Below are 17286 nucleotides of genomic sequence, written 5' to 3' on the forward strand. Positions count from 1 at the left end.
CTTTTAACTGCGCAACTACATCTAGCTTGTAGATAAAACTAAAATAAACTGAGTTCTAAAAGGCAGTGAAATAACAATGGATTTGGCCCAAATGCACATGTAAGGGGAGATTTAGATCAGATGTTATTGGAAAAACTTTTCACTCAGGGGTGTGGTGAGGCCCGGGCACAACTGCCCAGAGAAGCTGTGGGCGCCCCATCACTGGAGGCACTCAAGGCCAGGCTGGATGGGGCCCTGGGCAGCCTGATCTGCTGGGTCGCAACTCTGCCCTCATCAGGGGGTTGGAACTGGATGGTCTTTAAGGTCCCATCCAACCTAATCCATTCTACAATTCTGTGATTGTATGACTATTAACATAAATATGCTTCAAAGTGCATAAGATAGTACTACTAACGCAGTTTGTGTGGAAGCAAGGAAATGTTCTGGCCTCTTTTCAAGAATTATTCTTGTTAATTAACAACATTACTAAAAACAAGACAGAAGTACTGCTTACTAGGTGGCTTAAGTGGCAATTTCGCTTCCTTAGTCAATGGCCCATGCTACACAGTTGTTCAGCTGTCCTGGATGGTGTATAGGTACTTGATGCACTTTTGGTTAAGGTCCATTTTCTGCAGGGAGCGCATCATAGCTCTTTTGCTTTAGAAAACAATCACAGCACTTTTCATCTTTTTAATAAAATACATTTGGGCTACTGTTTTTCACTAATCTTCTTTTGTCTGTCTGTCTGCCTCCACCTGAAACGTGTCCACAGCAGAGGATATCCATACAGGAATGCTTTCAAACTCCATAAATTATATCTGTCTTGCTTTATTTAATTATCCAGTACCTCAGCATGCCAGAGATTTTCCCAGTACATGTACCAGCATCCACTTCTGTTGACACAGCACTTTTGACAGAGCAATTACACTGTATCTGAAATACTTTTACTTTACTGAAAAACAAATGAGTATGTAAAACCCTAGACAAACAGGTCACGGGGCAGCAACTGACCTGGATACTAAAGTGTCTTGGCCTGCAAACACAACTGAAAAAAAAAAATAACCCAAACAGAAAAACCCGACAGTGACTATTGATAAACATCGCACAAACAACCACTAGATCCCCTCAGGGCACTCTCATGACTGCGAGGGAGATAAACATGTAATAATTAAATGATTTAACAAATGACATGCTGCTAAAGCAAATGAACACAAATAGATTTTAAAAATTGATGTATAAATAAATTAATATATATTTTAAGTACAGATAACTGAGCACTCAGGGTAATGAAGTAGCCAGAAATTCTGCAAGCCACTTTGTCAGAAAAGGCAACTCTTCCAGCTTAACACCATGTTTTTTGCCTGTTTGTTTTTAAGAATTAGAGAGATTTTGCTCTCTCATACAATTTACATCATGTTTGTTGCATCAGCTGAAGAGATGAAGAGAGCCAGCCTCTTCTAACGTGCATGCGGCTTCTACAGCACTACATGCCTACGTGGCTGGTACAGAAGTTTTTGTACAGATGCACACACACCAAACAGATGGTTGTGATTATTGGTGGGCTAACTGCAATACTAATTTGAAACAGAGCAAAAATAGGTTACGTTCCCTCGCCCTTCTTGGCCACCACACACTTCTCTTGCTCCAAGAAGCTCTGCCCAGCCCATTGGAGGCTGCCACACCCAGCATACCCCTCTGGGAAAAGGGCACATTTCTACTCTAAATAAAATGGCACTTGTTGAACAAACACCACTTTCTAAGGGAATTGCACCCACCTGGTACTTCATAGCTTAACTCAGCAGGAAAAAGAATGTAAAGTGCCATGAGCCAGCAGTGTGCCCTGGTGGCCAAGAGGCCAGCGGGATCCTGGGGTGCATTAAAATGAGTATGGCCAGCAGGTCAAGGGAGGTAATCCTCCTCCTCTACTCTGCCCTGGTCAGGCCTCACCTGGAGCACTGTATCCAGTTCTGGGCTCCTCAGTAAAAAAACCAAAAAACCAGAGATCTCCTGGAAAGCATCCAGTGGAGGACCACAAAGATGATAAAGGCCAGGAGTGTCTCCCCCACAAGGAAAGGCTAAGCGACCTGAGTCTGTTCAGCCTTGAGAAAAGAAGACAGAGAGGGGATCTGATTAATGTTTATAAATATCTTCAGTGTGGGAGTCAAAGAGACAAGGTCGACCTCTTTTCAGTGGTCTGTGTGGACAGAACAAGGGGAAATGGCCATAAATTTGGGCATAGGAAGTTCGACACCAATATGTGAAAGAACTGGTGAGGGTGACAGAGCACTGAAACAGGCTGACCAGGGAAGCTGTGGAGTCTCCTTCTCTGGAGACATTCAAGACCTGCTTGGATGTGTGCCCGTGTGACCTGATCTAAGGAACCTTCTTTGTCAGGGAGGCTGGACTTGATGATCCCTACAGGCCTCTTCCAGCCCCTACAATTCAGTGATTCTGTGAACTGCTTTGGAACTTGCTTGTTGCCTGAACATGGGCAAATGAGGGCTGAATTGGCACTGGAAATCTCTGCAGGGCAGTCCATGAAGTATAGCGCAGTTATTTTCAGGCCTATTCTTGCCTCAGTAAAAACTTTCTAGCTCTCTGATCTGCTCTTCTCTAATTCACTTGCCTACGCCACCCCCTAACCGCTGGCCACAGAGACAAGAGAACAGCATCTCTTCCCACAGCCAGTTCAGACACCATAATTTGTGTGTCCTGTAGTACAATCCATACATGATGTGGTTCATGGCATCGTCTCCAAGATGAAGTCAGTCTCTCTCATGATGTGTATTTAACTAAAAGTAAGCTTGAATCGACAGCTCAGAAACAAGTCTCCTTTCATTGGTGACAAGAACAGCTGCCGCAGCACTTCCCCTCTCCACACCATGTGACCAGTGCTGGCTTGGCTTCAGAGGCAAGGAAATCTCTCACTTGCCTTCACAAAAGCCTCCATTTTCCAATTTGGGCACTTTCCACTTTTAACACTGATATTTATCTTTCTGTATTTCTCCACACATCAGCCTGGCACGCAAGCTAACCGAACACAGGAATTAAACCTTGTCTAAAAGCTCAGCCTCCCCTCTCAAGCTATTCAATGAAATGGGAGAATGAGTAGCAACAGAACTCCTCCAGGATCCCATCATTGGCATACTAACCTTGTTCTTTTTTCCAGTGGTGACCCAGAAGCAAGCTCTTAGATAAAAGCATTATTAATCAAGGAACCTAAGAAAGAAAATTCTAGACAGGAGTCTGCTTTGAGGAGATCTTATTGCCCTCTACGACTCCCTGAAAGAAGGTTGTAGCAAGGTGGAGGTGGGCCTCTTATCTCAGGTAATGCTGATAGGATTAGAAGTAATGGCTTTAAGTGTTGCTGGAGAAGGTTTGGGTTGGATAACAAGAAAATATTCTTTTCAGAAAGAGTTGTAAGACATTGGAACAGTCTGCCCAGGGATGTGGTAGAGCAACTGTCTCTGGAAGTGTTCAAGGAATGTGCACATGTGGCACCAAGAGATGTGTTTTAGTGGTATGATTGTCATGGACTGACTACTGGACTAGATGGTCTTATTGGTCTTTCCAACCTTAATGATTCTATGATTCTATCTGGTAGGAGGATATAAAGCCTGTGTGTCTCACAGACTAAAAGGGGAAAGCATGCACTTTTTTTTTAAAAAAAAAACAGAAAACCACACAAAAAATATCACAACCATGTTGACAGTCTTGATGCTGATACAAAAAGATGGCTACACATGGATTAGAACAAATTTTGTCATTTACCTTCTCACTAACAACACAGATTCAGCTACATATCTCAGCTTGTTAAGTACAAAGCCAGGCATCATTTATGCTATGAACAGTCTGCAGACCAAATCAATAAACCCAGCCCAACAGCACCCAACCCACCCAAAAAGGGAAGAAAAGCCTGTGCTGACCATTATAGCTGGAGCTGTTGGCAGCAGCAAAGAAAGTCACTGACAAGTTTGACAATCTTTGACATCTACAGCAAATACATTTTATAGTACATTAATTAGGAAATGGCAGGGAGTTTAGAAGTAAGGGTATGATTATGTGAGATGAAGAGGAAAAAATGTTACTAAGTAAAGGAAAAGTAAACTGATCTCTAACATCTGAAGATATTTACTGAAATGCTCATTTCTGGATAAACAGCTCATCAAATCCACAACAGGGGAAGACTTGCATAAATAATGTCTTCTTGAGAAAGCAACTGTTTAAATTTCTTTTAAATTGCTTCTTCTATATTTCTAAAAAAGTTCAAAGAAATACTTTACACCACAATTTAGTGTATTGCACTTCATACCATTTTTTTATATTTGTTTGGAAAAGCAAACCTCCTAACTTACACCCTAATAGTGCATTCTTCATTGCTAAACTCAAGAATTATACAGATATGTTTGCAATACTACTAGTAAATTAAAAAGCCACAAAGTACACTTTTCCCCTCAGTCATGAGGTGGGCAAGGGGGCGAACAGGGGTAAAGTAAACAGAGAGACCACGATAAGCATCTGTAAAAGCAAAATATGGCAGTTATAGGTTGGTTTTATTCAGTGATGGGAAGAAATTTTCCCACAGGGATGACTAGCTCCTCTGCTCAAAGTGCAGAAGGGCACACGTATTCCTAATTTATCCCTACTGTACAAGGGACAGATACAAGCAAGGTGCTTACGTGGATACATGACACAGTGTGTGCGCTTCAGTGATGAAGCAATTACTGGCCACAGGAGAAGACTTTTTGGAGGGAAGAGAGAAGACAAATGTTCAATCTGGAAAGTTTTGCTTCTGGCATGCAGTGGGTTTGGGCATGCAATGCACTGCCCTGTATAAGAACCATTCTAGTCCCAGAGAAGAAAGGCAAGGAAAATCATTTCTTCAGCTGGCTGTAATTGTGTGTTTAACAAAGGTAAGGCTAATGCACCTTCTAGTCCCCCTCTCTTAAACAAACAACAAAAAAACAGCAAGAAACCACCATTGAAATATAACCAAACAGTTCAGTACAGTTAAGTGGTTCTGGTCTGAACAGACATGGTCAGTTTCACAGATTCTTCAGATAATCATAGTATCATATCATAGTATTATAGTATCGTGCGAGTTGGAAGGGACCTTAGAGATCATCGAGTCCAACTCCCAGGATTCGAGCCCTTCTGTGTAGCAGAGCAGCATTTCTGCCACTTGCGCCACAGGGGGATTCGAGCCCCGGGCCTCTGGTGTTGCAAGCAGCAATTCTACCACTGCGCCACTGGAGGCACACAAATAATGCTACCTCCTAAAAAATATGCTTATAAATTGATAAAGTTCTCATAAAATTATGTCAACTATTTAATCTGCTTTTCTCAGGGTTTCTATTCCTGGAGTTCTGTCCCACTAATCTACTGATATTGGCACAGCAAGACTGAGGGAACCAACCAGGAGAGTTCTTACATCATCCCTGGTTACACATACGGGACAACAGAGACTCTTTCATATGCAATTCAAAATACACCTGTTTTTTCCAATCACCTTTATTCAATCAATCAAGATCTGCCATCACAAACAGCAAATAAACCTGTTTGTCTAGAAACATACACCACACTGAGCACCAAGTATCAGAATATCCTAAGCTTGTTGTGACAAGCTGGGACATAAACTAAGACATGTCTCTTCAAAACAAGGATATTTTTTGCCTCTTCAGAACATCACCCCCTTCTGTACACACACTTGATAAAATAGAAAAGGCTAAAATCCACATCCCACTGCGTCTAATTGCTCAGAAAACTTTTCTGTTTAAACTTTTACACATACTAAGTGTTACAGTCTAATCTAACAATGCCAACAGAAGATTAAACTTTTCTCAAAAGTTCTCCTTTTATTTCCTGTGGGGTTGCTCACATATGCTGTTCATTTTTTGTCCACTGTTTCTTCTCAAAGGAAAAATAGTCCATTCATTTTCAGAAGAAAAAATGATAAAGACTACTTAAAATATAATAATATAAATATAGTATAATATAATATAGCATAATAATCTCCTATTATAGAGAACTACCTCAAAATGTAGGGTTCTCAGTACAAGCCCAATTAAAGGTATCTTACAAAGGAAGAGGGCTTCCTTTTGCCCTTTTTTTCTGTCATAAACAAATTTATAAATAATGGAAAATTTTCACATTAAGATATGTTAATTTTTAAGAACGAAGAAGCTGAACTTATCAGCTGAAGTTTTGAATAAAGTATGTATATGGCCAAAGCAAAGATCCACAAAGACTATTCAAACATCTTTTTTCTTTTTTCTGTGAAGTATTATTAAAAACAAACAACAACAAAAAAGCAACCACTGAACAACTGAAAAGTGAGATTTCACAACCCGGAACAGCTACTTCTATTTCCTGTATCTTTCCCATATTAAGTGTGCTTCTAGATACCAGAAAGATTAGTACCTAATCCAACCAAGACTAATACATTATTTAAAGAGCAGGTTAACCTAATCACAATCATTATAGAGCTGAGAAAATAGTATTGACTAATTCTTAGTTTGTTTGTTTCCTAAACAGTTGCCTGCTTTCACATACCCAAAACTTTATTTAATGACACAGGTTCTCTGCTTGATGATCATAATACCCTTTCTATTATAACTGTGATGTTGGCCACAAGTGGACCTTGGACCTCCAAATGACAGTTGCAGGCTAAGTCCCTCTGCATTGTTTCCAGTGATGTACACAGCATATAACGTTGAAACAAGGAGGCTAAAGGAGGTAAGAAAAAAAAAAGACTCCTACAAACAACCCTGCCAATGCAAGTGTAAAAAAGTATATGTAGTATAGTGTTTTTTTGAGGCTTGCCAGGGAGCACCTTGACACCCCCGAGCTACCGCCTCCTACTATGACTGATAAGAAGTCCCTAGACAAGGCAAGCTTCAACTCTCTGAAGATGCACAAAGAACTGGAGAATGTTAAGAAGGGAGATACCGCAGAACTTCAAAACACATAGCAGTTAGACAAATGAAAACATTGGCTCTGGATATTTTACTTAAATTTAGAAGAAACTTACATAGATTTTATCTTGCTGATATCGCTGGAATAAGTTATGCATAATGGAGCCTTCATGGAGATCTACTAGTGCTGCCATGTCTTCCACACTCTCCACACTTGTCTGATGCATAGGCGTTACTTTTTGGTGAGTGATGGTGCTCTGTTTATAGGTGAATACCTGAAAGAGTTAAAAAATAAATAATAGAGAACGCTCTCAAAAACTCTTCTCTGAGGAAGAAGCTTTTACACAAACTCATATTCCCTATACAGTTCATCAATGAGCAGACTTGCAAAAAGTTATATTCTGCCATTCACACCTTCTTCTCAGGCTTCTTTCACAATAATTAAAGCCCCAAACACATTCACAGGGGACATAGAAAACTATAATGTACTGACAATACACTGAGGACAAAGGTTTTTTTCTAAGCCAAAGAAATCAAGTTTTACAATGGATGACGGTACTACTTTATTAGATGAAGAATAAAATAAGCAAATAATCATTCTCCAAAAATCTAAGGCCAACGAACAAAAGATAATTTTAAACTCCTTATAGTACACCTCACTTAAACTCCAATTCCTTTGGCGAAAAATGTTTTATGCTGCAAAACAGGAAAAAAAATAATATATATATATGGATCAAACAGGCTACCAGCATTAGTATTTCATCAGAAAACAACTTAGATGTTAAACGTTTTCATCCAGTTCTCTGATAAGGATTGCTACCAAGTTAGGTCATGCTTCCTAATGTAATTAGCACACTAAGTTCACCACACAGCAAGTATTTCAAAGTGGAGGTTGGAAAAGGCTGCGCTAATTTATAATTAATGTACTTTGAAGATAAATTTCAGAGGCACCTTCCTTCAGAGGCTACAAATGAACAGTAAAAGCCCTTTAAAAGCCATAATTCAAATACTGCCATAGAACACTTCTACATATCTTTTGTAAAGCTATCAAAAGTACACTCAAGAGTTGTACATATCCCCAAACTAGTTAAACAAACTTTCAGGAACACCGACATCGCTGAAGGTTATAAACCAATTGCTTAGCAACACAGCTTCCCATTTCCTGTTGATTTACATCTTGGCAACTCATCCTTATAGACATATGCCTGCATCTCACAGGCAATGCTACTTTGGCAACACCGGTCCCTGCAAATGTCATCACTGCAAACTACAAAAGTAGGTCAGGGTGTTAATGCAAATATTTTAATAATGTGGAACACTAAAAAAACAAATCTTCCCAAATCCTTTGAAATAATATTTAAAAAACCCACTGAAAGAGTGCAATAAGCAGCAGCTTGGTTGTTTATGAGCGCTGCAGGACTGCCCGTACAGGCTGGGGATTACGCAGCATTATAGAAAAGAAAGGTTCTGCTCAGGAATGAAAACCCATCAAATGTTTTTCCAAATAAAAACATATGTATGCACCTGCTAATAAAAGGCTGAACAAGGGCAATAGAGTAATCAAGGAACAACATTCAGGAAAATAGATTCTTAACACTTATTGCTGCATGATTTTGCCTGTCTTGCTGAGACAAATGGGAAAAAGAAACTGAAGGAGCAACGGGCGGAATGCAGAACAGACTTAACACTGAAGTTTTGGGTAGGATAACCCACCAGCTGACTGAGGAGAATTGCCTGATGAAATCTGTTCACTGAGATCATATCCCACACTGAATATATCAAATGTTGGCACGGACATTTGAACAGTTAGAGCTGTCATTCATACCAAAAGAAAGTATACCAGGGAAAAAGAAAATAGAGGGGACAAATTCCTAACAAATTCTGAAAGGCTGTGCAAATATCAGTGGGAAGCACAGGTCATACGAACAGAGAAAGGAAACAAAACATTATTTTTAGGGGGAGGATTTTCATACTTGTGATATCTAGTCTTTGACATATGATGCAGAGGTTAATAGGGTATGCAGAGCATTCCATACATCACTAAGCAAGTTTACTGATATTGATGAAACTTCTCCAAGGAAAATAATAAAACAATTGACCTGCACATGGCAGAATGACTTAAGACTGTCTTCACAGATGCATCCTTTGCATTCTAAACCACAGTTTTCTCTCGCTCAGGTTCATCTTTCTCATACTTCCAGCTCTTCCACACATTGCATTCTTGTTTAGATGTGGAAATGTTTCTGGGAGCTGATTCTTAAATGTTCCTCTATGTTTCCTTATCAACCAGCTAGAAAAGACACTGACTGAGCTCAGTGGCTGTCCCCAAGACCGGAAAAAACAACCATCTCTTCCCTATGTTTTACTTTCATCAGAACCACGCATCCTTCAGATTCCCTAACTCCACTGTAAAACTTCATCAAAATCATCTAACATCAAAGCCATTAGATGAGGGCAACAAAATCACATGCATAGACCTCATGTCCTTCAAATGGGCTCTTGGTAGCCCTGCTGCTCGAGCCCTGAAAAGCTTGCTTTGTTTTTTTTTTTATCTTGACTAATGCTTTTATTAGGATATGTATGTGAAAAGGCTGCCTTGAACTTTAACGTTACTAATTAGAAGGTCACACTATGAAATATTACAGCAGATGAAATCCTCAGGAAATAAAAACTGAGAGCTATTCAATGGGGTCAGTGTGCAGAAAAGGAAGATAACCAAGTTGGCTCCTGAACTTTACAAAGACCAAGCTGGCAGAGCTCAGCAGTGTCCACCCTCAAGGATCTTGCCAGCATTTGTGGAAGGTCAAGAAAAGCACACAGGAAACTTGGAACGAAATGTAAAACAAATAAGAATTACAGCAAAAACTGCTTTCCTTTTAAGATATAAATGGTCCAAGATAACAAACATGCTGAATATATGAAAAACTATAAATTAAACCCTAAGAGAGCATGCAAAATAAGAACTCCCAAAGTCACTGCGGAAATGAAAATTAGAGGTTGAGATAGGAAGGAGCAATACAAACAGCAACAACAGAAGGAACAAACTCAAGGAACATAAGACTAAACAGCGAATCCAGATGAACTCCAATAAATGGTACTTCACGAACAAAGCATAACATATCTAAGCTGCTTGAGTATCCTTACCATGCCTTATCTTACCACTGTGATGAACACACAAAAAACAGACTCAACTGCTTTCAAGTAGCCACCTGAAAGCCCAGGGAATGAATGGGCCCCAAGTGACCAAAAAAAAAAAAGGCTCCCACAGTTGCTGTAGGATTCCAAAATAAGGCAGACAGGAACTATCATATGCCCAAATATCAATAGCTCACTGAAAGAACAACCATAACTGCAGGCTAGAGGAACACTCTACTAACAGTCTTGAAGACTGAAAGAGAGCAATTGTGCTATTGAGTTAGATTACTTTCTCTAGTAGTAATGAAAAAATATTGAACGGACAGGTAACTGAGTACAGAAATACGTGAATGAACATTAGAAATAGGGTCACATGCAGAAAGAGTGAAAACAAAACACACTGGCATGGTTATGAAAGCCATTTTCCAAACTTTGATGAGACATCCCCATGCTCTGATTCATACTTATTTAGAACTCAGCAGAATTATTAGCTCAATTCACTTTTCTTCAAAACATGGTACACTTTATCAGCCTTGCTGTGACATGGCCATACTCAGAGCAGCGTCGAGATGCACCTGCTTCATAACCATGCTCCCAGCAGTACTCATCAGACCTAAGTCATAATGTCAAGACCTGGAGTGAGAGCTGCATTCATGCTTCCAAAAGTATTACCCAGATGAGAAAGGAAAACAAGCAGAAAAACAAACTCATCATCTTAAAATCAGAGCATCAGCCCTTCACGTCAGGCCAAAAAAAAAAAGTTAGAAGGAACTCTTGGCAGCACACAGACACTTCCAGGACATGAGCAAGACCAGCACTGTGCACACTGCACATCTGATGGTGTCTTTTCTTTGCTAAAGACACCAGTTAAGACACTCTCTGATGCACTGCAGAAAGACGCAGAACTGCCAACAGCATAGTGGGATTGAGGATGAGATTGCAGGTAAACACTGAGCAAAGGGGTTTTTGGTGGCTGAGATTTTGCAAAGGGTCTTGTTCCAAAGCAGCAGAATGCCTTAGAATAAACCACTTCATATGGGACCCTATGTAGAAAGCCAACAGGTCTTAAATCACATTTTAAGACACAAGCAGACAAAGAAAATTGTGGCTTTATTAAATAAAAATATAATTTTGATGAACATTTTCTGTATGTAAATATCGTATATATTCATAAGTACTGTTGCATCAGCAATGCCATAATGTAATCCACAATGTGTGAGCATTTATTAGGCAAATCTGTGTCTTTATATTCAGTTATTTTACATGAACATATTCTTAAAACTACCCATGAACTTGCTGGAGAAATACATCAAGAAAACAAGTGACCAACAAATCAAGAGTTGGAGGCACATGACTGCAATTAATTTCATTTACATTTTTAAAAAAGCAACAAAATCAACATGAAGACCTTATTATTTCTCACTTCTTTACATTGAAAATGACATTTTTATCCTGTGCAAGCAACCTGGTGTGAGAAAAAATAAGTCCTTCCAGTATTCCCTTAAAGGGAAAACAGTACACAAAAAACAATATCTAATTTATTTTCTACACATAGAAACCAGGCCTGAGCTCAAAATCTAATGAAAAATATGTCTGGATAAAAGATTTAATTTGTAAATGCAATTTATTAACACCAGGAAAGAATGCTAGAGCAGATACTCAATGGCAGGAGCACACAAGCTTTCTCTCTCGCTGTGTCATTTCATGACATGATGCCAAGTGACAAAAATACCTGCTTGAATAAGAGCATTAATCATTATCAAGGGATTTCACAACAGCTGAGTCAAGTGAATTTACAATAATGCTGAATTAAGTGCTGAGTTAAAGCACATCAAAAAGCACACAATCCTCACTTCTTGCAAAAGCAACAAGTCACACTCAGGGCTTCCCAGCCTGTACACAGCCAATACACCATCAAGTCCCTCAGGGTGGTTTTCACATGGCAGCTGTGTGTTTAGTTTGACACTGACGAACAATACTGGATGGGAAGAAGGCCAGAAGTATGCTAAAATGTTCCTAGTCAACAAATAAGTATTTGAGTTATGACAGAATCTTCATCATTTTAGAGAGATTTCTCTAAGATTTTTTATTTAAAGGCAGAAATGAGCCTACCTATACCTTCTGCACACAGAAAACCAGTTAAAAGTATTGACTTTTGTTCATTCTCTGCTATTAGTCTGTATCAAGGACCATCATTTGTGTTTCCCTCTTGTTTAGAAGTTAGAAGAATGCAATAAATCTTGCAAGACCTTTTTAAACATGACTCCAAACAGAAACAAGAAGACTTGAGTTCACATTAAAATTGCTGAATTCAGCATTCCAAAGAGAAAAATAAATCATTAAAAGCTCAAGGACCTGGAGATTGAAAACAAAAATAAAAATCTAATGGTTTACTTTTTTTCCTGGAGAGAGCTACCGGTTAAGTGCTTGCTTTAGATACAGGACAAGGAGGTGTTCACACAACTCAAAAGCAACTTAATACCAAACATAAAGCAAATTAACATTGTCATTCTACTGTCAGTAAGATAACAGCGCGACCCAAGTGATGCTTCTATCCAATAACTTAATGTTTCTCTGTAACATCTGACCTTAGACATTGATCCCGTTGTCCCAAAACAATCTATCAGGCAACAAGATGTACCAGTGCACAAGGCTTGCTTTGATACAATATAATTTAATCTTTCTCAAAACAAGAGGAAGTTATGAAGATGTTTATTATCTATTAAACAATGGAGAAAAATTAAATAGGCCTTTTATGTCAAGAAAAAGAATATTACTAACTACACTGATTTTGTTACCATTGTAACACTAACAGTGGCCTTTCCTTCAGGCAAATATCCCATACACAAGTTACTGACAGTTTCTTTTTGTTCCCATTTTACAAAATTCCTCCCTACCTACCCTAGGAGTCACTCCATTCCCCGCCTTCCTTTCCCAGTGAGAAGCCAAGGAGGGGGTTGAGTCACCATCCCTGGATGTGTTTAAAAACCATTTGGATGTGGTGTTCAGGGACACAATTTAGCAGAGGGTTGTTAGAGTTAGGGTAGTATGGTTTCCTTGTGGTTGGACTTAATGATCTTTAAGGTCTTTTCCAACCTGAGCAATTCTGTGGTTCTATGTCTGGATTCTCTCTCTGCCCATTGTTGGATCTACCACACCAGATAAGCAACACAGAGTTCTGCACAATTATCTGTTTTGCTTTCACTCTCTGCTCACTTCAGGTCCATACAATTTTCAACCTTAGCTTCTCCTCTTCCAAGCCTTTCCCCCACACAGAATCATCTCTTTTTGCCTCTGAACTCCAGAGTGTGGGGAAGCACGCTGCCAGGCCAGTGAGCACTGCTGTCACTGTGGTAGAGCTTTTCTTTGCTTTTTCCCTACATGTTCACCAGAACAGTAAGCTGGTCTGGTCAAGACTTCTCACCTAATGTCTATTCTGCAAGCACTATTTCAAGACCATTTATTCCACACACAACCTATCTCCTTTCACAGACAAGCTCTACTACCAAGTACAAACAAGCACCCAATTACAGGTTCAGTGATCATGACCCTTCAATTGAGCTTGCCTATACAGACAATAAAGAAATTTAATTCAAATTAAACACATTGATTTTACCCAGATTATACTGCAGCAAGCCTCTAGGCAGTCCATACTAATTCCAATGAGAAAAGAAGTGCACCTATAATTTCTTCTCAAACGACCTTGCATGACCTACAGCTCTCCGCATCTGAAGACACTACAAAGCTTCATTTTTAAAAAGTCCACCCACCTATAAATACTGTAGTGCTGCAGAAAACCTGAAGCATTCCTGGCACATCACCGCTCCTTGCTTCAGCATGGAAAAGTACCCCTTTCTGCCTGCGAACTGAGAAGTGAAAGGATTGCAGCTTCCCAGGTGTTTGAGAGCACGTAAAAACAACAAAAAAGGATAGCAGACAGACCATAAGATGTGACTTAAGATCCCTGTTGGACAGCAGGTCAACTGCAGGGCTGGAATGCATCCTAAGTCATGGAGGATGCCTCCAAGCTGCAGTGCACTGAGATGAAGCAGAAAGCAGATCCAAGCACCTACTAGTGGAACAAAGAAAGGTCCAGACCAAACTGCTATGACTCAGGGGGGATACCCCATTAGAATGCCCCAAATCAGCCCTATAAGAGCCATCCCACTAGAAGCAGCACCTAGAAAAAAGAGGTAGCAATGAGTCTCCCCTTGCTTCTAGCATGAACCACTTGAACTAGCTCCAAGGAAAAGCAGATGAAAACTGTTATTTCCTTCTCAGAAAATGTTCCCTCTCAGAAAACCCAAGGGCATCCAAACACCAAAAACTCAGCTACAAAGGAAACCCTTCCATCACCTTTTATCCATCATTTGCCACGCAACAGAACGTATATTACCAGACAATGCAAGGCACTGAAAGCATTATTGTGACTGTCAACACCAGTTAGAGATGGAGTGAAACTCCCAATTTTAAATTCATATTTATTCAATGATTCAGATGAGGTAAACAATGATTATTTGCAATTGAATGAACAAGACAGAATTTGAATAAAATGCCCTGCTATCAAGAACTGAAACAACTCTATTCAAGAAGCAGCCTGCAAACTGCACCAGCTTTTTTGAGTCACACAGCAATTCATCTCAAAAAGTCCTTTTTCTTCCAAAAAATAAGAAAAAACCTGCAGGCAGCTGATTAGAATACCTCTGAGTCCAGAATATGAACAGTCTTTGTGTAATGTTGCAGTAATAAAATCAGAGGCAACATTTATTTGGCAGCTCGAGTTTGAAGGGGCCATTCATGCAAAGTCAGCCTTGCCCTGGATGAAGGCTCACAGAAGAAGGTTACACCCTGACAAGGCTCTCTGGGAGAAAGAATAAAACCAGGGCAATGTTTGCATGAACCTTTCAGCCTCATTTCTCCCTGTTGCTCTTTGCACCATACTCATATGAACTGACTTGCAGGTGCAGACAGACTCCAGACTCTGCAGAGACCTTGCCTTCTGTTCATCATGTTCTTTGATAATGTCACCAAAGCTGGTGAAGGCAGTACAGCGAAGGAGGATGACAGGTGGGGTACATGTGGAGCAATCCTCTGGGAACAAGGCTATCACAGCACCCCAACCACTACCATCTGACTTATCTATTTGCAAACACTTGGCCCTGCTGTCCCAGGCTGCAAAGAAGCAGAGACAGCATGCCTGGGAGAAAATTAATAAAGGAGAATCATAGAAAGGCTTGGGTTGGAAGGAACCCCAAGGATCATAAAGTTCCAAACCCTTTGCCACAGGCAGGGCCACCAACCTCCATATCTATTATAAGACCAGGTTGCCCAAGGCCCCATCCAACCTGGCTCTGAACACTTTCAGGGATGGGGCATCCACAACCTCTCTGGGCAGCCTGTTCCAGCACCTCACCACTCTCTCTATAAAGATTTCTCCCTGACATACAAAAAAAAGGAGATGCAAAGGAGACTCCACTACAGCATCAGCTACAAAAACAAAGATGTTCTTGTAGCATCTGATGCTGAAGGCATCTCTTTTGCTCCTACTACAGAAAAAAGACAGTACTTGATGGGATCAGGGGCTCCCAGTGAGTGTGCTGCAGGCAAGTCAAGCTGCTCTTCAGCACAGCCAACACCCAAACAAGGACTTAACATTAAGGAACATGAAAAAAAAAGGGCAACACAAGTGCTGGAAGTAATGAAGTACAGCTCTTAATGTATGACAAACAAAAAAATCAATGTTAAGTGAGGTGCCCTAAACCATCAGTCTAACAGGACAATAAAAAAAAATAAAACATGGATATTTTTCCTGAATCCAGTGTTGAAGTTGAAAATGCCTACTGAGTTAAGTATTTTATGTGGATTTTTGTGATTTAAAGACTTTGCAACTTGCATAAGCACAGACATTCATACATACACAATTTTAGCTTTCAGATTTCCAGACAACATTAGCTATAAATCTCTTGTAATTTAACTATGCTTCCAATTTACTTAAATTTCTCCAAAACTTTGCTTGGTTTCTCCTATTATAAATACCACTCACCTCACAGCAATAATATTTAATTATATTCAAATAACTTTTTAAAATCAAATGACTTTTTGTTCACAACAAGAATGAGTCTTTTTCAGTGTTATTTTCCCTCCTTAATTTAAAAGCTGCCTTTTAGATCCTTCTGTATTTACAGCTTTCCAGAGAAGCAGAATAGGCAAAAGCTAAACATGACAGTAAATTTGTAGAGCTCTGAAAACCTCTTTTAAGAGACTAATTTCCAAGATCATTTGATCCCACTCTAGTAAAAATTTTTGTGCTATGAGGAAAAAAATTCAGAATATGAAGGATTGGTACAAAGTTTTGTATGTTCTATTTATAGGCATTCTGAAATGGTAAATCCAAAGTGATGCATGAGCTACTCATTTTAACAGACAACAAAATCCAGAGTCCCCTTCATATATATATATGAATATATATATATATATATTAAAGCTAATTTTAAACTTCTTGTATTATATGGCCAACTGTTTTGTAAAGACAAGTCAAAATCCCCATCTTACTGGCAACAGATACTCTGCTCTCCTTTCCATGTCCTATGCCCCTGCCAGCAGTTACTGCTGTTATTCCTGAAAGTAGAGACTGAGTGACAAATGATCCAAATGACACACAAATCCTGGCTCCCATATCAGTCCCTGTCACCCTCATTTTTTAAAAGAACAGTGAGTCTTTTCATTATGCCACTGTTTACCTGTTGTTCCTGCAGGTTGTCTGTGGTGAGAGGTTTTGACACAGTTGTAACTGCTAGAAACAGAGCCAAGGGCATATTTTATTCACAGCCCAAAGCCTCTTTCATTGAAGGAGTCCTTTCAAGACTTAGCTCCCTATTCAGTTCTCTTTCTCCAAAAAGCTAAGTATATAATGCTAACTTACATATGAGGATGTGGGAGTGGAAAGGGGAGGAATTCAAGCCCTGAATGCAATAAGCTTCTAAGCACGTCTGTATGAAAGTAAACATGTACATGATGACACATAATGCATAACGGAGAATGTTCAAAGCAGAATTACAGGTAGGTGAACCTAACACGTGGCATGTTCCCTCAGCATACAGTGCAGTTTTTACAGTAGCTTTGTTCACAAGGATACTCTATTTCAAAGTTAACTTTTATCACGAATACCCATCTCAAAAGAATTCATCAGCCTTTCAGGAAAGTGCTACCTGAGGAGAACACAGCAAGGCCAGTTCCTCTGTTACCTCCATCACTATAT

General features: G+C 39.6%; 1 protein-coding gene across 1 annotated transcript in view; it reads right to left on the reverse strand.

The window, feature by feature from the left end:
• MYO10 (myosin X) overlaps positions 1-17286 on the reverse strand; it is a 147191-nt gene that overhangs the window by 78652 nt on the left and 51253 nt on the right. Inside the window, exon 3 of the mRNA XM_072328984.1 lies at positions 7010-7168. Within this exon, the coding sequence (XP_072185085.1) occupies positions 7010-7168 (159 nt within the window). The remainder of the gene's footprint in view (positions 1-7009; positions 7169-17286) is intronic.

Source organism: Excalfactoria chinensis, chromosome 2 (assembly GCF_039878825.1).
Source record: "Excalfactoria chinensis isolate bCotChi1 chromosome 2, bCotChi1.hap2, whole genome shotgun sequence".
Classification (NCBI taxonomy): Eukaryota; Metazoa; Chordata; class Aves; order Galliformes; family Phasianidae; genus Excalfactoria; species Excalfactoria chinensis.